This window comes from Cherax quadricarinatus, chromosome 9, assembly GCF_038502225.1.
Source record: "Cherax quadricarinatus isolate ZL_2023a chromosome 9, ASM3850222v1, whole genome shotgun sequence".
NCBI lineage: Eukaryota > Metazoa > Arthropoda > Malacostraca > Decapoda > Parastacidae > Cherax > Cherax quadricarinatus.
Window position 1 is genome coordinate 61,363,982 of NC_091300.1, and position 25,157 is coordinate 61,389,138.

The 25,157-nt window shown below is 40.7% G+C and overlaps 1 protein-coding gene across 1 annotated transcript in view; it reads right to left on the reverse strand.

The window, feature by feature from the left end:
- LOC128686057 (uncharacterized) overlaps positions 1-25,157 on the reverse strand; it is a 185,255-nt gene that overhangs the window by 147,832 nt on the left and 12,266 nt on the right. Inside the window, exons 4-5 of the mRNA XM_070083448.1 lie at positions 5,730-5,774; positions 3,484-3,529 (exon numbers count right to left, since the gene is read on the reverse strand). Coding sequence (XP_069939549.1) covers positions 3,484-3,529; positions 5,730-5,774 — 91 coding nt within the window. The remainder of the gene's footprint in view (positions 1-3,483; positions 3,530-5,729; positions 5,775-25,157) is intronic.

Sequence of the window (25,157 nt, forward strand, 5' to 3'; positions counted from 1 at the left end):
CCCAAAATGAAACGATGTTCTCAATGTATAAAAAAAAAGTGTCAAATTATTTTTTCCCAAAGGTAATGACTACAAAGGTACAAAATTTGATGGAAAACTTACATAATTATGCTAGCACAAAATTAGCGGTCTTGAAGCAATTAAAGCATCAGCAATTTCGCCCACCGAGTCCTATTTTAGGCCAATTCTATTATTCCAGTCAACCAAATTCTTAGCTACTTCGCTAGTATGCCTTCCATTCTATCAACTGAGCACAATAACCCACCCATTAAACTATCCTGTCAACCAACCAAATGATCAGAATTTGGTAATTTAGCCAATCACAAAATTAAAAAAAATGCTAATTTAAAGAGTTCATAATAAACAATGAAGACATTCCTGGCACTCCAGATGTTAAGACATCTGGAGATAAGAGGTTATCAATTCAGGCAAAAGGAAATGTACCAAAAAATTGTATAAGTAACACTTGTTAGTCAGGGGTTTTAAACATAACTGAGGAGGCTGTCATCAGTGGAGACTTCATAATTGAGAATGTGTGCTGTATTATGTATAGTATTAATATAAATAATAATGTGAACAGTATTTAGATAAAGGTAGGGAAGTTTTTATTGCATTTATGGATTTAGAAAAGGCATATGATAGAGTGGATAGAGGAGCAATGTGGCAGATGTTGCAAGTACAGCAGGGCCCCGCTTTACGGCGGTTCGCTTTACGGCGTTCCACTAATACGGACATTTCAAATTATGACCAAAACTCGCTATACGGCTCCCCCCACCTGTCTTTCTAATACGGTCACAGCTGCCCACCGAGTTTGTTTACATTCTCCCTGAGCACATCTCCTTATTATGTCTGGAAACTTTCCAAAATTTCAAGTGTTTTAAAGTTATTGTATATTTTATATGTATTGTACTTGATAATTAAACTTGTGTACACCTGTACCTAAATAAACTTACACACTGTGCTGGCATGTAGGTACACATTAAAATCACTAAGTCTCTCTACTCTTGATGCAATAATAATAATAATAATAATAATAATAATAATCTCTTGGGCGCATTAATGTCGCATATTACGTTAATATAGACATTTCCCTTAATCTATCTATGATATTTTTTTCAAAATTATATAAGAAACACATTATGTAACACACAAACATGATACATGCACCCACAGTATAAAAATTTATACAAATATATACGAGATGTTTACCAAACGGTTTGTAGAAGTGTCGGAAGAATTACGTTTTCTCTAGCCCGTCACCTGTTACTAGGGATAACTGTAGAAAAAATATTCCTTTCGTATGCCTTCACTTTATAGCTATAATTCTGTACTAACTTGTACACAGTGTAAGAGTATTTGTTTCGTGATTTAATTATTATAATAATAATAAAAGTATTACAAGGTAAAAGTTTCACAAACTCTTACAAATGTACATGAATGAACTAAAACTGGACACGTATTAATACCGTCTATTTCGCCTGACCGAGTGATCGTCCACAACCTGTTCAGTTTGTTTACGCTGTCTGAGCTCGGTGTATCATTAAATGTTGTATATTACGTTAATATACACATTTTCATTAATCCATCCGTGATATTTTTTTCAAAATTATATAATAAACACGATACATAACATAAATACATAACAACATATGTGTAGAGAACCTAGGATAACCCAAAAAAGTCAGAGTGACTTACTTCCATTGCCTTCACTCAGAGCATCATTTCTTCTCAAAATGATGTTACATGAGAATGGGAGTGTTCTTCTTTATTTATTCTACCGTATCAATGTAGAGACAACCTGTACACAATGTAACTTGTACACAAACCAGACGTGTACACTGTTTACAAAACTTACCTTCGCCTGGTTTGTTTACATAACTCTGCACCTGTCCTCTCTCATGCACTCATTCTTTCTCTCTGGTATGGTAGCCTGGCTGACTACCATACATACCACACTTGATTTTTTACAATAAATACTACTCATCTCACCCTATATTTTAAGGTAAGTAATGAGTGCACTATGTGTGTATTGTACTTTTTTATTGTTTTTTTGATGCCTGGTTCTATTGCTAACATAATATATGTTAGTGTAAACTTGTTATCTAGTGTTTGTATGCATTTGTAAGTGGAAAAAAAGGGTGTTCCACTTTACGGCAGTTTCCGCTTTACGGCGGTAGCCTGGAACCTAACCCGCCGTATAAGTGGGGCCCTCCTGTATATGGAATAGGTGGTAAGTTACTAAATGCTGTAAAGAGCTTTTATGAGGATAGTGAGGCTCAGGTTAGGCCCTAACCTGAGCCTCACTATCCTCATAAAAGCTCTTCTACATACCCTAACCGTTAGGGCATGTAGAAGAGAGGGAGAATACTTCCCGGTAAAAGTAGGTCTTAGACAGGGATGTGTAATGTCACCATGGTTGTTTAAAATATTTATAGATGGGGTTGTAAAAGAAGTAAATGCTAGGGTGTTCGGGAGAGGGGCGAGATTAAATTATGGGGAATCAAATTCAAAATGGGAACTGACACAGTTACTTTTTGCTGATGATACTGTGCTCATGGGTGATTCTAAAGAAAAATTGCAAAGGTTAGTGGATGAGTTTGGAGGGATATGTTGTGTATCTTTATACGTATATGCTTCTAAACTGTTGTATTCTGAGCACCTCTGCAAAAACAGTGATAATGTGTGAGTGTGGTGAAAGTGTTGAATGATGATGAAAGTATTTTCTTTTTGGGGATTTTCTTTTTTTGGGTCACCCTGCCTCGGTGGGAGACAGCCGACTTGTTGAAAAAAAAAAAAATTAATATAAAATGGAGAATGGTGTGGGATTGCCAAAGGCATACTAATACCCCTCGATAAAATGGACTAATTGGACGTGTGATGCGATTCGTTTACTTTTGACTATCTGCAAAAATCGAACATCTCTGCTAATTTGAGCTAAGTTTCAAGCTTATTTTTCAGTCCTAAAACCAATCAAAATCATCTCTGTTTCTGTTATCTATCTTCCATTCATTAAAATGAGACGAGAAAACCAAGAATACAACCATAAAAAAATCTGAAAATACAGTATAATAACACAGTAGACATTCCAGGCACAAATATTTCCTCTGTCCACCAATCATATGGACCCAGGCCTCTCCTACACTTTCCTTACATTTTGAATTCATCACAAAAAATGCAAGATTTATCCTATTTCATGGAAAATAAAATATAACCAGAAGTGACAGATCATACTTTCTAGAATCTCAATAATTGAATTAGATTTAATAAAAACCCATTAAACAAAGTGAGAGGAAAGGCCTTACCCATCTTCAGGAAAAATGGCAAAAATATAATATCTAATACTTCTGGTCCTCAAACTTAACAAAAATAATCAATTTTAGTACGACATCGTCCATTCTATCAAATGATACCAAGAAACAGCCAATAACAGCATGAAAAATACAATACAAAAGAAACAAAGGTTACTATTTTAACAACTCTTACCTTTCACACACTGCTGGTTGCTTCCTGAGAGTTCCACATTTTCCATCTGCAAAGATTTCTCTCTTAATAAACACTTCAAAACTACAAAAATAATAATCATGTTCTTACTTCAGATTAAAATTCATTAACATCTTGCTTCTTGGCAATCTTAAGGTGTCCTAAGGCAGTTGTAATATCATCACACAAGGTGCCCTACGGCAGTTGTAATATCATCACACAAGGTGTCCTACAGCAGTTGTAATATCATCACACAAGGTGTCCTACGGCAGTTGTAATATCACACAAGGTGTCCTATGGTAGTTGTAATACCATCACACAAGGTGTCCTACAGCAGTTGTAATACCATCACACAAGGTGTCCTACGGCAGTTGTAATATCATCACACAAAGTGTCCTACGGCAGTTGTAATACCATCACATAAAATGCAAGTTTTACAATCAATTATACAGCATTTTATCCAAACACCAAAGATTTAGCTTCAAATTATTCCTATAAGTGAAATTTTAATAGCAGTGGATAACTGGTATTACTAACAGATCTTTTAAAATTATCAATAACATTAACCCTTTCAGGGTCCAAAGGCTAAATTTCAAAGTGTGCACTAGGGTCCAAGAATTTTCAAAAAATAATTTTGTTATTTTTTCTTATGAAATGGTAGAGAATCTTTTTCTGAAGGTAATAAAACAAAAAGTATGAATTTTGATGTGTCAGCGATATTTATGCATCAGTGATTGTGCCGACTTTGACTTTCATTTTAGGCCAATTACATTATTCCAGTCGAACAAATTCTTAGCTATTTCATTAGTATTACTTCTATTCTATCGATTGAGCACAAGAAATCACCAAGTCAACTGTTTCAACTACAAAATAAAGTGATTGGAAATTGGTAATTTGGCCAATTTAATGGAAAGTTCAAAATATTCCAATTTCAAAATAGGATACAGAATAAACAATGCAGGCATTCCTGGCACTAAACTAACATTTCCTCTGTTCATTAGTTATGTTTTCAGGCTTTAAAATTAATTCCATTTCGATTTTTTATTCATATAATGAATTTTTATTCAAACCAAAAAACAGAAAATTTACTGTTATGCAATAATGTAATAATTGTATAAATAATATCACCACTTTTGTGAACATATATTAGACCCACCAGCTGGTGTGTATTAGACGTATGAGGTCATTTGTTTACTCTTGAACATTGGCAAAAATTTAACATTTCTGCTACTTTGAGCTCAGTTTCAAGCCATTTCCAGTACTAAAACCAATCAAAATCATCTCTATTTCTGTAATGTATCTTCCATTCTATCAAATGAGACCAAGAAATCAGAAATACAACTATAAAAAACATACGAAAACATTGCAAAGTCGCAATTTTTAATCGAAAATTATGGTCTCTTTTTTTTCTCTCATTATGCACTGTGCGCTGCAGGATTTGCTTTATGTGGTGCACACATACCACATAGATGTATTCTCTCATATCTAGGCCCAAATTTACCACTCACAGTTTATTAGAGTGAGCTGAGCTCATGGCGTAGGTCTATGGTTTGGACCCTCAACGTAAAGCCTTAGATCTACGGCACGGACCCTGAAAGGGTCAGGCTTTCTCTGAAAGTGGGTAGCCCAAATTCCATGGATGAAGAGCCGTTGACCAATATCAAAACATACTACAGGGGATGGGTTGGGAAGAGCTATACCCAAAGGGGCCATAATGCCTGGAAGGCAATACTGAATGACAAATGAAGGAAGATTAGATCCAATATCATGGAACAAGAGCTTCTCACGAACATCAAGTAATGCCTTGAAGGGCCCTTGATAGAAAAAACATGACAAATTCAAATAAACAAGACCAGGAATCTTGTGTGTTGTAGAGGGGACACTGGAAGAACCTACAATCAAGTCATCGGAGGGAACACTAGAAAACCTATGATTTATTCATCAGAGGAAACGCTATCAGCTTGCTCATCATTGTTCATGGAACACTGGGAAACTGAATGGTTTAATTATCATATGTAAGCCAAATTTACCCATAGTAGCATATTCAGTGGACTATAATTATGATATGGGTCAACACAAGCCACACTGGCCTCAATGACCCATTTCTGTGTAACAGTGAAATTATTTAGTATCTATGGTATATACTAGAATCTACTTCTTCTTGATGATTTGCCAGTACTTCCGGCCCGGGTCTTCTCCAGATGGTGACTAGAATCTATCATGAACATCAATGATTCAACAATACTTACCTTGCGCACATTACCGGTTATTCCTGAGTGCTCCACACATTCCGTCTGAAAAAAAAAATTGTCTGTTAATAAATACTTCATGACTACAAAAGTAATCATCATATTCTTACTTTCAGAATAAAAGTCATTAACATCTTGCCTCTTTGCAATCTTAAGGTGTCCTAAGGCAGTTGCAATATCATCACACAGGGTGTCCTAAGGAAGTTGCAATATCATCACACAGGGTATCCTAAGGAAGTTGCAATATCACAATGTAAGTTTTCCAATCAATAACACTGGTCTGCATGTTTTTTTTTTATTGACTATGTTATCTTTTTTGGTTTATATATGGAAAATGGTGATTCGCTGTTTTTTATTCGTCTCTATCATATCAGTTTGTCAGGTTATATGGAAATGTTACTTTTCTCTTTTCATATAACATATGTAAATGAGAAAGGGGTATATTACCAATTAAAATGCTTACCTTATATTGACTTAAACGTTAAATATTTTTCTTGATTTTCAGATTATTAATATGTCTAGAGGCTGCATATATTCACCAGACATACTTTGCTATATCTGCAGGCAATTCACCCCTTCAGATTCCCAGAGCAACATTACTCCTTTATTGAAGCACTGCTACTTTGCTCATTTTGGCTGAAAACTTGGAGACCAGGACAAACCACACAAAGCTTGCAAGAGTTGCATCAGTAAGCTTCAAATATGGTCAGTTGGAGTACCAATAGTATGGCAGGAGCAGATGAACCACCATGCTGACTGCTACTTTTGTATGACTAAAGTGACTGGATTCAACAAGAAGACTAAAGATCGCATACTAAACCTAAATATTCCTTCAGCAATAAGGCCTGTTCCACACTCTGAAGATATTCCTGTACCTGTGCCACCTGAAACATGGCAAATTTCATCAGTCTGATACCAGTGATTCTAATAAGATAGAAGTAGACTATAAACCACCAACAAATGACAATCCCAAACCTTTCAAACCAAGTTGAGCTCAATGACTTGGCGAGAGACCTTAACCTTCCAAAAGAAAGTGCACAGTTACTTGGCACTCAACTGAAGGAACACAGGCTTCTAGCTCCTGGAACAACATTCTAGAATGATCTAGAATGAATCTGAAGATGCAGTTTTTGCACTCACATTTTGACTATTTTCCCAACAATTTTTAGGACTACAGTGAGGAACAAGAAGATCGGTTCCCTCAGGATATTTGCACCATGGAAACTCAATACCAGGGCAAATGGAATGTCAGCATGATGGCGGATTACTATTGGTCGTTGAAACAATGGTCTCAATGCACAGCATATTTTTTTAATAAAATCATTTGATTTGATTCATGCTGATTTAGAATTCATATGTTCTTAACCCTTAAATGGTCCAAACGTATATATACGTTCACTACCTCAGGCCAATTGCACCAAATTTGAAGCAGGACCGTTTATGGGTTAAAACTAACAGTGTGTTCTTCCATGATTAATTGCCTAATTTTAACCCTCAAACTGTCCAAACGTAGATCAACGTTTTTTCAACATTTGAAAGTACTACATGTATTTAAAAAAAAATTTTTTTTTACATTTGAAAACGTGTAAAAAAAAAACTTTGATATGTTCTTTTTTTTTTTTTGTTATATTTGAAAATACAGTGGTCCCCCGGCATACGATAATAATCCGTTCCCGAGAGCTCATCATATGCCAAAATTATCGTAAGGCAAATTAATTTTCCCCATAAGAAATAATGGAAATCAAATTAATCCGTGCAGGACACCACAATGAAAAAAAAAAGTTTTACCACATGAAATATTAATTTTAATACACACAAACTGACACTTACCTTTATTGAAGATCTGGTAATGATTGATGGGATGGGAGGATGGGAGAGTATGGAAGATGTTAATGTTTAGGAATCCCCTTTCATTAGAACTTTAGGTAGCACGTCCTTTTCCGGGGTTACTTTCCTTCTTTTAATGCCACAAGGACCAGGTGACCGTGGTGCAACAGCAGCTCACCGCGGTGCAGCAGCAGCTGACCGCGGTGCAGCAGCAGCTGACCGCGGTGCAGCAGCAGCTCACCGCGGTGCAGCAGCAGCTGACCGCGGTGCAGCAGCAGCTGACCGCGGTGCAGCAGCAGCTGACCGTGGTGCAGCAGCAGCTGACTGCGGTGCAGCAGCAGCTGACTGCGGTGCAGCAGCAGCTGACTGCGGTGCAGCAGCAGCTGACTGGTGCAGCAACAGCCGACCGTGGTGCAGCAACAGCCGACCGTGGTGCAGCAACAGCCGACCGTGGTGCAGCAACAGCCGACCGTGGTGCAGCAACAGCCGACCGTGGTGCAGCAACAGCCGACCGTGGTGCAGCAACAGCCGACCGTGGTGCAGCAACAGCCGACCGTGGTGCAGCAACAGCCGACCGTGGTGCAGCAACAGCCGACCGTGGTGCAGCAACAGCCGACCGTGGTGCAGCAACAGCCGACCGTGGTGCAGCAACAGCCGACCGTGGTGCAGCAACAGCCGACCGTGGTGCAGCAACAGCCGACCGTGGTGCAGCAACAGCCGACCGTGGTGCAGCAACAGCCGACCGTGGTGCAGCAACAGCCGACCGTGGTGCAGCAACAGCCGACCGTGGTGCAGCAACAGCCGACCGTGGTGCAGCAACAGCCGACCGTGGTGCAGCAACAGCCGACCGTGGTGCAGCAACAGCCGACCGTGGTGCAGCAACAGCCGACCGTGGTGCAGCAACAGCCGACCGTGGTGCAGCAACAGCCGACCGTGGTGCAGCAACAGCACTGTGGTGCAGCAGCAGCTGACCTTGTGCAGCAACAGCCGACTGTGGTGTAGCAACAGCCGACTGTGGTGTAGCAACAGCCGACGGTGGTGTAGCAACAGCCGACGGTGGTGTAGCAACATCTGACCGTGGTTCAGCAGCAGCTGACCGTGGTTCAGCAGCAGCTGACCGTGGTTCAGCAGCAGCTGACCGTGGTTCAGCAGCAGCTGACCGTGGTTCAGCAGCAGCTGACCGTGGTTCAGCAGCAGCTGACCGTGGTTCAGCAGCAGCTGACCGTGGTTCAGCAGCAGCTGACCGTGGTTCAGCAGCAGCTGACCGTGGTTCAGCAGCAGCTGACCGTGGTTCAGCAGTAGCTGACCGTGGTTCAGCAGTAGCTGACCGTGGTTCAGCAGTAGCTGACCGTGGTTCAGCAGTAGCTGACCGTGGTTCAGCAGCAGCTGACCGTGGTTCAGCAGCAGCTGACCGTGGTTCAGCAGCAGCTGACCGTGGTTCAGCAGCAGCTGACCGTGGTTCAGCAGCAGCTGACCGTGGTTCAGCAGCAGCTGACCGTGGTTCAGCAGCAGCTGACCGTGGTTCAGCAGCAGCTGACCGTGGTTCAGCAGCAGCTGACCGTGGTTCAGCAGCAGCTGACCGTGGTTCAGCAACAGCTGACCGTGGTTCAGCAACAGCTGACCATGGTTCAGCAACAGCTGACGGTGGTGCAGCTGACCATGGTTCAGCAACAGCTGACGGTGGTGCAGCAACACCGCATGGTTGGCACTAGAAGCTTTCTTGGGGCCCATGGTGACTTATTTTGCAGGTACAATCACTAAAAATGCTGCGATAATATGAAATGTTACGATTGTATGCTTTGATGTGACAGCACTGGCTGGCTTGTAAACACTGGCACCCATGGGGCAGCTGAGGCGCGCTCAGACGAATCGCGTGAGGCGAGGCAAATTTTTTGCGTTAAAATGTATCGTATGCCAGATTTAATGTATGCCGATGCAGCTGGGTGTCTACTGTATGTAAAAGAAATGTAGATCTTCTTTTGGAGCACTAGGCATGTGAACGTAGATCTGGTTGGACAGTTTAAGGGCTAATAAATTAACAATTTATTAAAAATTCACATTTTTATTATCATTAATTTGTATTTTATTCAAAGATCCTTACGTGGTAGAGCAAAATGGTTTAGATATTTATAATCAGCAGCCCAAGAATACATAAGATCACAACCACGAATAAAAATAAAAATTAGAAACATTCCAAATGCGGACCAGTGTAATATAGCACTAACACGGGTTGGGGAACAACTGGGGCAAATTATCCCAAATGGGGTAAAACTGAAAATCTTGGGGGTAATGAAGGCTCAGGAAACATATATAAAATTACAAAAAAAAATTATTAAATAAACAAGGCAAATTACGAGTTATATTTTTCAAACAAATAATTTGTAGTTTCTTAATAAAATTAAAAATCTCATTTGTAGTTATGATTTCTTAAGTTGGCTATGATGTAAAACAGGTAAGGACTGCAGCAGCTGGCAACACTGCAAGTGTCAGCAGTGACTTGGGAGTCAGCATGACAGCCGCACGTCCCAATGTTGACACACCATCACCTAACTTTTGGCCTAGTGCCCTATCTTGCTATCAATAATTGTCTCTGCTTGCAGTTAATAGAAGTTCATTGTTCATGTCAGTAGGTTAACCCTTTCACTGTCATTCTCATATTATTATGGCTTGAAAGCCAGTGTCAGTCCCGTAATACTACACCTAAATTCTAGCAGCTTCCAATCTTGCGGGAGAAAGCTGGTAGGCTTACATATGAGAATGGGTCTGAGCGATCAGTTTGCACAGTATAGAAAAAATCCTGCAGCATGCAGTGCATGAGAGAAAAAAAACTCCAGCTGTGTTTTTGGTTTAAAATAGCAACTTTGCAGTGTATTTTTCTATGGTATTTATTGTTGTATTCTCGTTTTCTTGGTCTCATTTGATAAAATGGAAGACATATTACAGAGTCATGATTTTGAATGTTCTACAGACTAAACGTACCTTGAAACTGAGCTCAAAGCAGCGGAAATATTCGATTTTTACAGATGTTCAAGAATAAACAAATCAGGTCACGCATCTAATACACTCCAACAGGCGAGTCTAACATTCTTTCACAAATGAGCTGATATTATTTATACCATTTTTACAATAATGCAGTAGTCTGCATAACAGTAAATCTTCTGTTTTTTGTGTGAATAAAAACTCAAAGTGGAAAGGAAGCATAACATAAAAGGGGCCTGGAGACGTGACCAATGAACAGAGAAAATGTTATTTTAGTGCTTGGAATGTTTGCATTATTACGCATAAATTCTAGAGCCTTCAAATCTAGTGAGAAAGCTGGTAGGCCTACATATGAAAGAATGGGTCTATGTGGTCAGTGTGCGCAGTATAAAACAAATCCTGCAGCACACAGTGCTGCAGGATTCACTAAAGTGATACTTTAGTGAATGCCGACATTCAGACTTCTCAGGCTACTGCTGCTCCTGTCATCAGTCATAGTTTCTTATTGACTGACAGACTGTCCCAGTCACTTTTGAATGCTCACTTAGTGTACCATGCTGGTCCAAGTAAACATGAATCAGTCCACAGTCCTAATATTCCCTTACTGACTTAAAGACAATACGTGTTTGTTCTCACAGCTTGTATCTGAGACTTGTTAAAGTGCCGCGGAATGTGAAGTTCAGATTAAGTTCCTCTGTGAATTACTTATTAACATAGCCGAGCGGTCAGGAACTAGTAATACTGTCACTCCTGTCTGGAATCCAGCCACAATATTGTGCACACAGGATAGTGTACAGTTACCTTGGGTTTCAGATGAACCTCAGACAACCCTGGGTGCTGAGACTACTATCCCTGTGATGGCCACTTGTTCAAGTAGTCGTTCCTTCCAGGGGACACTTTGTGAAGAACGTTACTTGTAATGAGTTATGCCATCTCTTGCTGATGTCACAAGCCGTTGCAGAAAGACGTTTCTGTGGCTAGTGTACTCACTCGAGTGGTGTTGTTCCTTGTGTTCCAGATGGTGATACTATCCTCGTTGACAGTAATCTGTGTAATGTAAAAAGTTGTTTCTCGAGTAACCTTCACATGTTGTTAACGTTTGTAAGTGTAGTCTCCTTATAGTTGAAACCTCGTGTCACTGTGTGCGACTCAGAATGAATACCAGTATTGTCGACCGTGTTCATTTCTTTTCCCCTGTGCTTGTAGTGAGAGATCCGTTATCTCCCTTGCTCATTGCGTGTTATAGCGCTATTTTTTTTTTCAACCGGGGAGAGTCATCCACTCCAATGAGCTTGTTCATTCCTCCAATAAGAACGAACAGATCCCATGTGGTCTGGTGTGATTCGATTCCTGCTCCAGGAAGATCTTATTCTGACTGTGAAGCCACCAGCACCCATCAGTGACTTTGTCATGAACCAAGAATTACTGTATCGAACAGCCGTGTTGGGTACTCCTAGCAGAAGGGTATACCAGTTAGTAATTCCACAGTCACTAGTGAATGTAGCCTTACAGCTAGTTCACGATGTACCAGGTGTTGCGCACCCTGGTATGGATCGTTCAGTAAAACAAGCCATATTGAAATACTTTTGGCCTTGTATGGCAACTGATATTTCTGAGTATGTTAAGAAATGTAGTGTCTGCATGCAACATGAAGGTAATGCTAATGGTCCTAATCCAATCCAAGTGTATCCAACTACTAGCTAACCGTGGGAAAGAGTTGCGCTAGATTTGTTAACTAATTTCCAATGTTCCCTCCAGGGCAACAAACGTGTGTGTTATGGTAGACCATTTCACCAGATATTGTGAGTTAGTTCCTATTGCAGATAAGACTGCCGAGACAGTAGCTAAAGCATTTAAAGAACGCATTATCTGCAGGCATACCACCCCCCAAGTCCCTAGTAACAGATAATGGAGGTGAATTCTGTAATGAGATTCTTGAAAATTTGTGTACCTTGTACAAGATCTCTAAATCCACCATTGTTCCTCATCATCCTGCCAGCAATGGGTTAGCGGAACGAACCAATAAGAAAGTACTTGATGTCTTGAGAGCCACTATCAATCCCAACAGTGAAACTTGGGATGAATTTATACCTGATGTGCAGTGTGCTATAAATTCTGCTTTCAATGTTTCTATAGGTGACACTCCACATTATGCATTGTACGGTGTAGATAAACGCTTGCCTTACGAGTTGCTATATTCTAATCCAAAACCAAATTACAACCCTGATGATTTCATAGCAACTCGTACCAGCTTACCTCAAAGCGTCTTTAGAAGAATCCGTGAAACACTTCATAAATCAACAGCAGAACTTACAAGAGACGCAAACACTCGAGCAAGCCGTCCAAAATCGAAGTAGGTTCGAGAGTTATGCTGACTAACTTTAACAAAACGTCTGCAATGCCTAAGCTTGATCAAAAGTTTGTTGGTCCTTATCGAGTAGTTGAACATATCACTGGTAATAAGTATAAGGTTAGAGAAATTACTACTGGTCAGTATAAAGAATCGCATTTAGATCATATGAAGCTAGTATGTGATGATAATGATGTTTCAACCCAGACTAATGTGACAGACTCTGACAATCCTCCTCATCCTGTACTCTCTATCTCTAATGCTCAGTCAGATGATCAACCTGAATGTCGTTATTCCCTACATACATGACAGGTATTGAGAAATCCTCAAGTATCATTTGTAACTACCAATTCAGATTTGCCACAAATACAGCATGAGTTAGCCAGTGCAACAGTTTGATCACCCTAGCAGAGTTGGGGTTAAATGTAAATAACCTGTATAGATGAAAAATTACAGTATCAACTTAATAATATTCAAGAATTTTCTTTTGTGTTCACGTTCTCTCCGAATTCTGATATTTAACAGTCTAGATTTGAGTGCACCGAATCTGCCTTTCTGTTAAAACACTTCTTTCTTTGTATATATTTCTTCCTCAGAATCCGTAGATCACATGAATACAGATCGATCGATCAAATTTTTTTTTATCACTTCTACTGTGTAATCCCAATGGTGAGTTTCATTCGATGAGTTGTGCTATATCATACCTAATGCATTACAGTTTCATTACAGTAAGTTTCATTATAGTCAATTACATAAGCTTCCATTCCAATATTCTCCTTATGTTATAATGTTCAATTGTTGTGTACTTTGACACTGTATAGAATCCGCCCAAGCCGTACACCTGCCATCTCTAGTCTGTATTAGCTGTATGTCGGGACGACATACGTTAGCATCGCCAAGCTTTCAGTAGTACCAGTTACCAGTAGATGATTCACTACCAACCGTCTGTGTGAATCACTGACTGTTATTCACATTGCCGCTGACCATAGCATGTTTTTGAACACCGCTCACCCTCCAGGCACTGGTGGGTCAGTCTGAGATAGAGAGCAGAGAGAGAGGCAGGGCAGCTGATGGTGCTTCCCATACTTTCCGTTATAATTATACGTACTAACCAGCCTACGTGAGTGTTTTTACCCGATCCACGTTATCGAACGCACATGACATTTACACGTACAGTGGACCCTCGCCTAACGAACGCATCGCATAACATTAAATCCGCCTAGCGATACATTTTAACGCAAAAATTTTGCCTCAGCTAGCGCTAAAAAACTCGCTCAACGCGATTCGTTCGAGACGCGTCCACGTGCGGCCTGATCCCGCCTCACTTGTTCCGTGGGTGGCGGTGTTTACAAGCCAGCCACCAAGGTCGCTTCCAAGCATACAATCGGAACATTTCATATTATCACAGCCTATTTAGTGATTGCACCTGCAAAATAAATCACCATGGGCCCCAAGAAAGCTTCTACTGCCAACCCTACAGCAAAAAGAGTGAGAATTACTATGGATATGAAGAAAGAGATAATTGCTAAGTATGAAAGTGGAGTGCGTGTCTCCGAGCTGGCCAGGTTGTACACAAAACCCAAAACAACCATCACTACTATTGTGGCCAAGAAAACGGCAATCAAGAAGCTGTTCTTACCAAAGGTGCAACTTTGCTTTTCAAAACAGAGATCGCAAGTGATAGAAGATGTTGAGAGACTGCTATTGGTGTGGATAAACGAAAAACAGATAGCAGGAGGTAGCATCTCTCAATCGATAATATGTAAAAAGGCTAGGAAGTTGCATGACGATTTAATTAGAAAAAATGCCTGCAACTAGTGATGATGCGAGTGAATTTAAGGCCAGCAAAGATTGGTTTGAGAGATTTAAGAATCGTAGTGGCATACATAGTGTGATAAGGCATGGTGAGGCTGCCAGTTCGGACCACAAAGCAGCTGAAAAATATGTGCAGGAATTCAAGGAGTACATAGACAGTGAAGGACTGAAACCTGAACAAGTGTTTAATTGTGACAAAACAGGCCTGTTTTGGAAGAAAATGCCAAGCAGGACCTACATTACTCAGGAGGAAAAGGCACTCCCAGGACATAAGCCTATGAAAGACAGGCTTACTCTGTTGATGTGTGCCAATGCTAGTGGTGATTGTAAAGTGAAGCCTTTATTGGTGTATCACTCTGAAACTCCCAGAGTGTTCAGGAAAACAATGTCCTCAAGGCTAATTTGTGTGTGCTGTGGAGGGCAAACAGTAAGGCATGGGTCACTAGGGACTTTTTCTATGACTGGTTACACCATGCATTTGCCCCCTCTGTGAAAAATTACCTAATTGAAAAGAAATTAGACCTTAAGTGCCTCCTGGTATTAGACAATGCTCCTGGTCATCCTTCAGACATGGCAGAGCGACTTTCTGCGGAAATGAGCTTCATTAAGGTCAAGTTTTTGCCTCCTAATACCACTCCTCTCCTGCAGCCCATGGACCAGCAGGTCATTTCCAACTTCAAGAAACTGTACACAAAAGCTATGTTTGAAAGGTGCTTTGTAGTGACCTCAGAAACTCAATTGACTCTAAGAGAGTTTTGGAGAGATCACTTTAGCATCCTCAATTGTGTAAACATTATAAGTAAGGCTTGGGAGGAAGTGACTAAGAGGACCTTGAACTCTGCTTGGAAGAAACTGTGGCCAGAATGTGTAGACAAAAGGGATTTTGAATGGTTTGAGGCTAACCCTGGGAATCCTATGCCAGTTGAGGAATCCATTGTGGCATTGGGAAAGTCCTTGGGGTTGGAGGTTAGTGGGGAGGATGTGGAAGAGTTGGTGGAGGAGGACAATGAAGAACTAACCACTGATGAGCTGCTAGATCATCTTCAACAAGAGGCCACACCTGAGGAAACTGCTTCGGAGGAGGGGATAGAGAAATTGAGGAAGTTGCCTACTTCAAAGATTAAGGAAATGTGTGCAATGTGGCTTAAAGTGCAAACCTTTTTTGATGAAAATCACCCTCACACAGCTACTGCAAGCTGTGCTGGTGACTATTACACTGACAATGTTGTGAAACACTTTAGGAATGTCATAAAGGAACGGGAGGTACAGGCCTCTATGGACAGATATGTTGTGCGACAGAGGTCCAGTGACTCAAGCTGGTACTAGTGGCATTAAAAGAAGAAGGGAAGTAACCCCGGAAAAGGACTTGCCACCTCAAGTCCTAATGGAAGGTGATTCCCCTTCTAAACATTAACACCATCCACAGTCTCCCCTCCTCCCATCCCATCAATCATCACCAGATCTTCAATAAAGGTAAGTGTTGTGTAACTGTGCATGTCTTCTTCAGTTTGTGTATTAAAACAAATATTTCATGGGGTAAAAAATTTTTTTTGTTCATACTTTGGGGGTGTCAGGAACGGATTAATTTCATTTCCATTATTTCTTATGGGGGAAATTAATTCGCCTAACGATAATTTTGCCTAATGTTGAGCTCTCAGGAACAGATTAATAGCGTCAGGCGAGGGTCCACTGTACTAGTACGTCAAAAACCCTGGCGCGCAAGCCATACTAGTACGGCCGAAACCCCGAAAGGGTTAATGTAGGGAGAGAGGCGAGTAGTACAGTGGACCCCCGGTATTCGATGTCATCGGTATTCGATAAATCTGGTATTCGATGCATTTTAAAGCAAAAATTTTGCCTCGGTATCCGACTGAAAACCCGGTATTCGATACGATTCGTACGAGACGTGTCCACGTGTGGCCTGAACTGCCCTGTGTGTGCCAGTGTTTACAAGCCATCCAGTGTGCGCGCATCTAAGGATACATTCGGTACATTCCATATTATCACTGTTTTTGGTGCTTGTTTCTGCAAAATAAGTCACCATGGGCCCCAAGAAAGCTTCTAGTGCCAACCCTGTGGTAAAAAGGGTGAGAATTAGTATGGAAATTAAGAAAGATTTTGAAGGTTTTGGGGCTAACCCTGAGAAGCCTATGTCAGTTGTGGAATCCATTGTGCCTACTTCAAAAATTAAGGAAATGTGTGCACAGTGGGTTGAACTGCAAACCTTTATGGATGAAAATCACCCTAACACAGCTATTGCAAGCCGTGCTGGTGACTATTACAATGACAATGTTGTGGCCCATTTTAGACAAATCGTAAAGGAACGGGAGGTACAAAGCTCTATGGACAGATTTGTTGTGCGATAGAGGTCCAGTGACTCTCAAGCTGGTCCTAGTGGCATTAAAAGAAGAAGGGAAGTAACCCCGGAAAAGGACTTGCTACCTCAAGTCCTAATGGAAGGGGATTCCCCTTCTAAACACTAACACCATCCACTCTCTCCCCTCCTCCCATCCCATCAATCGTCACCAGATCTTCAATAAAGATAAGTGTCATGTAACTGTGCATGTCTTCTTCAGTTTGTGTGTATTAAAATTAATATTTCATGTGGTAAAAAAAAAATTTTTTTCGTACTTTTGGGTGTCTTGCACGGATTAATTTGATTTCCATTATTTCTTATGGGAAAATTTATTCGCTTTTCGATATTTTCGGTATTCGATGAGCTCTCAGGAAAGGATTAATATCGAATACCGGGGGTCAACTGTACTTATTTGTAGGAAGTCAGGTGTAGGTAGCCCTGGCTCCCCATCTCTCATTTAATATATATTTAAAACATCCCAGAGAGTTAAAATACACATACAGTACACTCACTGTTTACCTTAAAATATGTGTAGTCTTAATATAGGATAAGAGGCGAGTAGTACACCTACCATCCGACTTACGACCGAGTTCAGTTCCGAGAAACCGGTCGTAAGTCGAAATGGTCGTAAGTCGAACTTTACTACTGAATATCAAAACATTTTTGTAATGACTATTTTATTGTTTTATTTTGGTATTTCATGTTTTACTTTACTTTTTATGTTGTTAGTACTGTATTTTATACTGTAAGGTTTAGGATAAACACTGTGTACAACACAAATAGTTTTTTATTTCCCAGAAATTTGGCATAAAAAACACGGTCGTAAGTCGAGTGGTCGTAAGTCGAGCAGGTCGTAAGTCGGATGGTAGGTGTATTTATTTGTAGGAAGTCAGTGTAGGTAGCTGGTAGGTGTAGCATGCCTGGGCTACACCTACCGGCTACCTACACTGTGGCCCAGAGCCATATTATTAACATTGACATACCTTGTTCATCGAATTTAATCGTTTCTAACAACTACCTGTAGATGCCACCATAAACGAAGGGAGAAGTAATGAATAATTCATGCCGAAAATTGTAAACAAAAGTGGAGTGGGGAAGTGGCTGGGCCAAACGTAGATTCATACACATTCTCTCTGATGGCTGAGCAGAGAAAACTTAATGTTGACTCTCCACCCCGCTACCACACAGGTCCACAAGTATTATTGTCAGAGCACATAAAATATGCAATTAATGCAATAGAAATAGGCATTAAAAACACAATAAAAGGCAAGATACACACAGAGTACACTTATTACTTACCTTAAAATATTAATATTAATGTGTGAGAGGTGAGTGGCAGTGTGTTTAATGAATAAAATCAGAATGGCACACCATCCTCCTCTAACTTGCCACTTAAAGCTAGAGGCTTACGACTCCTCTTTTTACCACAGCTAAGCTTAGACGCCATCGTCAATGAGAGCCAACAAGTTAACAAAAGAGTAAACAAGAGAGAGAACGAGATACAGAGTTGAGACAGTGTAAGAATACAAACTGAACAGGTAGTGGACGATCACTTGGTCAGGCGAAATAAATGCGTATTAATGTGTCTACTTTTAGTTCATTCACGTACGTTTGTAAGAGTTTGCAAAACATTTACCTCAATTTTTTATTATAATAATATAATTACCTCACAATACAAATATCTTATGTTGTGTACAAGTTGTACAAGTTAGTACAGAATAAACAAACAGCAACACACCATTTTTAGAGTGAATGAAGATATTATTAGTACGTACTACGTATTATTATTATTATTATTTTTTTTTTATTATCACACTGGCCGATTCCCACCAAGGCAGGGTGGCCCGAAAAAGAAAAACTTTCACCATCATTCACTCCATCACTGTCTTGCCAGAAGGGTGCTTTACACTACAGTTTTTAAACTGCAACATTAACACCCCTCCTTCAGAGTGCAGGCACTGTACTTCCCATCTCCAGGACTCAAGTCCGGCCTGCCGGTTTCCCTGAACCCCTTCATAAATGTTACTTTGCTCACACTCCAACAGCATGTCAAGTATTAAAAACCATTTGTCTCCATTCACTCCTATCAAACACGCTCACGCATGCCTGCTGGAAGTCCAAGCCCCTCGCACACAAAACCTCCTTTACCCCCTCTCTCCAACCTTTCCTAGGCCGACCCCTACCCCGCCTTCCTTCCACTACAGACTGATACACTCTTGAAGTCATTCTGTTTCGCTCCATTCTCTCTACATGTCCGAACCACCTCAACAACCCTTCCTCAGCACTCTGGACAACAGTTTTGGTAATCCCGCACCTCCTCCTAACTTCCAAACTACGAATTCTCTGCATTATATTCACACCACACATTGCCCTCAGACATGACATCTCCACTGCCTCCAGCCTTCTCCTCGCTGCAACATTCATCACCCATGCTTCACACCCATATAAGAGCGTTGGTAAAACTATACTCTCATACATTCCCCTCTTTGCCTCTAAGGACAAAGTTCTTTGTCTCCACAGACTCCTAAGTGCACCACTCACTCTTTTCCCCTCATTAATTCTATGATTCACCTCATCTTTCATAGACCCATCCGCTGACACGTCCACTCCCAAATACCTGAATACATTCACCTCCTCCATACTCTCTCCCTCCAATCTGATATTCAATCTTTCATCACCTAATCTTTTTGTTATCCTCATAACCTTACTCTTTCCTGTATTCACCTTTAATTTTCTTCTTTTGCACACCCTACCAAATTCATCCGCCAATCTCTGCAACTTCTCTTCAGAATCTCCCAAGAGCAGTGTCATCAGCAAAGAGCAGCTGTGACAACTCCCACTTTGCGTGTGATTCTTTATCTTTTAACTCCACGCCTCTTGCCAAGACCCTCGCATTTACTTCTCTTACAACCCCATCTATAAATATATTAAACAACCACGGTGACATCACACATCCTTGTCTAAGGCCTACTTTTACTGGGAAATAATTTCCCTCTTTCCTACATACTCTAACTTGAGCCTCACTATCCTCGTAAAAACTCTTCACTGCTTTCAGTAACCTACCTCCTACACCATACACTTGCAACATCTGCCACATTGCCCCCCTATCCACCCTGTCATACGCTTTTTCCAAATCCATAAATGCCACAAAGACCTCAAAAGCCTTATCTAAATACTGTTCACTTATATGTTTCACTGTAAACACCTGGTCCACACACCCCCTACCTTTCCTAAAGCCTCCTTGTTCATCTGCTATCCTATTCTCCGTCTTACTCAGCAGACTTATCCCCCTATAATTTTTGCACTCTCTTTTATCCCCTTTGCCTTTATACAAAGGAACTATGCATGCTCTGCCAATCCCTAGGTACCTTACCCTCTTCCATACATTTATTAAATAATTGCACCAACCACTCCAAAACTATATTCCCACCTGCTTTTAACATTTCTATCTTTATCCCATCAATCCCGGCTGCCTTACCCCCTTTCATTTTACCTACTGCCTCACGAACTTCCCCCACACTCACAACTGGCTCTTCCTCACTCCTACAAGATGTTATTCCTCCTTGTCCTATACACGAAATCACAGCTTCCCTATCTTCATCAACATTTAACAATTCCTCAAAATATTCCCTCCATCTTCCCAATACCTCTAACTCTCCATTTAATAACTCTCCTCTCCTATTTTTAACTGACAAATCCATTTGTTCTCTAGGCGTCCTTAACTTGTTAATCTCACTCCAAAACTTTTTCTTATTTTCAACAAAATTTGTTGATAACATCTCACCCACTCTCTCATTTGCTCTCTTTTTACATTGCTTCACCACTCTCTTAACCTCTCTCTTTTTCTCCACATACTCTTCCCTCCTTGCATCACTTCTACTTTGTAAAAACTTCTCATATGCTAACTTTTTCTCCCTTACTACTCTCTTTACATCATCATTCCACCAATCGCTCCTCTTCCCTCCCGCACCCACTTTCCTGTAACCACAAACTTCTGCTGAACACTCTAACACTACATTTTTAAACCTACCCCATACCTCTTCGACCCCATTGCCTATGCTCTCATTAGCCCATCTATCCTCCAATAGTTGTTTATATCTTACCCTAACTGCCTCCTCTTTTAGTTTATAAACCTTCACCTCTCTCTTCCCTGATGCTTCTATTCTCCTTGTATCCCATCTACCTTTTACTCTCAGTGTAGCTACAACTAGAAAGTGATCTGATATATCTGTGGCCCCTCTATAAACATCTACATCCTGAAGTCTACTCAACAGTCTTTTATCTACCAATACATAATCCAACAAACTACTGTCATTTTGCCCTACATCATATCTTGTATACTTATTTATCCTCTTTCTTAAAATATGTATTACCTATAACTAAACCCCTTTCTATACAAAGTTCAATCAAAAGGCTCCCATTATCATTTACACCTGGCACCCCAAACTTACCTACCACACCCTCTCTAAAAGTTTCTCCTACTTTAGCATTCAGGTCCCCTACCACAATTACTCTCTCACTTGGTTCAAAGGCTCCTATACATTCACTTAACATCTCCCAAAATCTCTCTCTCTCCTCTACATTCCTCTCTTCTCCAGGTGCATACACACTTATTATGACCCACTTTTCGCATCCAACCTTTACTTTAATCCACATAATTCTTGAATTTACACATTCATATTCTCTTTTCTCCTTCCATAACTGATCATTTAACATTACTGCTACCCCTTCCTTTGCTCTAACTCTCTCAGATACTCCAGATTTAATCCCATTTATTTCCCCCCACCAAAACTCCCCTACCCCCTTCAGCTTTGTTTCGCTTAGGGCCAGGACATCCAACTTCTTTTCATTCATAACATCAGCAATCATCTGTTTCTTGTCATCCGCACTACATCCACGCACATTTAAGCATCCCAGTTTAATAAAGTTTTTCTTCTTCTCTTTTTTAGTAAATGTATACAGGAGAAGGGGTTACTAGCCCATTGCTCCCGGCATTTTAGTCGCCTCATACGACACGCATGGCTTACGGAGGAAAGATTCTTTTCCACTTCCCCATGGACAATAGAAGAAATAAAGAACAAGAGCTATTTAGAAAAAGGAGAAAAACCTAGATGTATTTATATATATATGCATGTGCGTGTCTGTGAAGTGTGACCAAAGTGTAAGTAGGAGGAGCAAGATATCCCTGTTATCTAGCGTGTTTATGAGACAGAAAAAGAAACCAGCAATCCTACCACCATGCAAAACAGTTACAGGTTTCTGTTTCACAGTCATCTGGCAGGACGGTAGTACTTCCCTGGGTGGTTGCTGTCTACCACTAAACCCACAAGGGTCGTGAATTGCTATATATAGAGTGAAGGCACACGAAAAGAATATTTTTCTACAGTTATCCCCCAGTTTGACTAGAGAAAACGTAATTCTTCCGGCACTACCTGCACAGTTGCTTTGTAAACAAATCTCATATTTACGTCAATTTTTATTCTGCGAGTGTATGTATCATGTTTATATGCTATGTAACGGGTTTCATATATAATTTTGAGGAAAATATCATAGATCGATTAATGAAAATGCCTATACGTACAGTGGAACCTCAAAAATCGAACGTATCACATATCGAACGTTTCGAAAATAGGACCATTTTTTCGGACAGTGTCCCTATTATCGAATGCGCCCCTATTTTCGGACCGCCGGGTACGGGACCTGTCTGCCAGCCCGCTCTGTCCGCGCCCCCGCGCAGGCGCCGTGAGCAGTCTAGCCTTGTTTATGCTCGAGTGAACACTAACCTGTGCTCTCATTCACGCATTTTACGATTATTTCATTGTGTTTAGTGCTTGTGGGACTGTGAAATAAGCTGCCATGGGCCCAAAGAAACTTGCTAGTGGTACCCCTGTGGTAAAGAAAGTGAGAAACACCACAGATGTGAAGAATGAAATAATACAGAAGTATGAGAGTGGTGTGAGACTTGTTGAGCTTGCCGGGATGTATGGGAAAAACAAGTCGACCATCGGTTCTATCCTGTCAAAGAAAGAACAAATCAAGGAAGCTGATGTTGCGAAAGGTGTTAATATGCTAACCAAAAAAAGACCACAAATAGTTGAAGAGGTTGAGAAGTTGTTGCTGGTGTGGATCAAGGATAAAGAGATGGCAGGTGATAGTGTTTCAGAGACAATTATTTGTGAAAAGGCAAGGAAGTTGCATGCCAATCTGGTACAGAAAACTCCTCGAACCAGTGCTGAGAGTGAATTTAAGGCCAGCAGAGGCTGGTTTGACAGATTTAAGAAGCGTAGTGGCATACACAATGTTGCAAGACATGGTGAGGCAGCCAGTTCAGACAAACGGGCGGCTGAGAAGTTTGTACAAGAGTTTAAGGGGTACATAGACAGTGAAGAATTGAAACCTGAACAAGTGTTTGTGACGAAACAGGCTTGTTTTGGAAGAAAATGCCAAAAAGGACCTTCATCACACAGGAGGAAAAGGCACTGACAGGACACAAGCCTATGAAAGACAAGCTTACTCTTTTGTACTGTGCTAATGGTGGTGATTTTAAAGTGAAGCTTTTACTTGTGTATCATTCAGAAAATCCCAGTGTGTTTAAGAAAAACAATGTCTTTAAGAACAAGTTATGTGTCTTGTGGAAAGCTAATCATAAGGCATGGGTCACAAGACAAATTTTCAAAGAGTGGGTCCATGAAGTGTTTGGCCCCAGTGTGAAAAAATACCTCCAGGAAAAGAAATTGCCACTCAAGTGCCTCCTGTTAATGGACAATGCTCCTGCTCATCCTCCAAACTTATTAGACCACTTATCTAAGGACTTCAGTTGTATAAAAGTGAAGTTCTTGCCTCCTAACACCACTCCTCTCCTCCAGCCCATGGACCAGCAGGTCATTTCTAACTTCAAAAAACTCTACACAAAAGCAGTGTTTGAAAAGTGCTTTGAAGTGACCACTGACACTAAGTTGACCCTAAGAGAGTTCTGGAGGAATCATTTCAGCATCTACAGCTCCATAAGCCTTATAGGTAAGGCTTGGGAGGGAGTGACTTCCAGGACTTTGAACTCTGCTTGGAGACAATTGTGGCCAGATTGTGTCCAAAAGAGGGATTTTGAAGGGTTTGAGGCTGACCCTGACCCTGTCCCTGACCCAGCCGACCCTCTGCCTGCTGTTGACTTATGTGGCATTGGGGAACACCCTGGGGCTAGAGGTGAGTGGCAAGGATGTAGAAGAGTTGGTGGAGGACCACAGGGAAGAGCTAACCACTGAAGAGCTGCAAGAGCTTCATCTGGAGCAGTATCAGACCACAGCTGAGGAACTTGCTTCAGAGGAGGAGGAAGAGGGAGTGGATGAGGTGCCTTCTTCAAAGATTAACCCTTTGAGGGTTTTCGTCGTACTAGTACGTCTTATGCGTAGGGGTTTTTGACGTACTAGTACTCATAAATTCTAGCGACCTCAAATCTAGTGGGAGAAAGCTGGTAGGCCTTCATATGAAAGAATGGGTCTATGTGGTCAGTGTGCACAGTCTAAAAAAAATCCTGCAGCACACAGTGCATAATGAGAAAAAAAAAACTTTTTCCATTTTTTTTTAATAAATCAGCGACTTTGCAGTGTATTTTCGTATGGTATTTATTGTTGTATTCTAGTTTTCTTGGTCTCATTTTATAGAATGGAAGACATATTACTGAAATTGAGATGATTTTGACTGGTTTTACAATGAAAGGTGCCTTGAAATTGAGCTCAAAGTAGCAGAAATGTTCGATTTTTACCAAACTTCAAAAGTAAACAAATCGTGCCAAGCGTGCAATACACGTCAACTGGTGAGTCTAATATTCTTTCACAAGTGCACCAATAATATTTATACCATTTTTTACACTAATGCAGTAGTCTGCATAACAGTAAATCTTATATTTTTTGTGAGAATAAAAATTCAAAGTGGAAAGCAAAAGAATATAAGAGGGGCCTTGAGACGTGACTAATGACTAGAGGAAATGTCATTTTAGTGCCAGGAATGTCTTTCTTGTTTATTCTGGACCCTATTCCGAAATTGGCATCTTTTGAAATTTGTGTGAAATTGGCAAAATTGCTAAATTCTGACCACTGTACTGGAT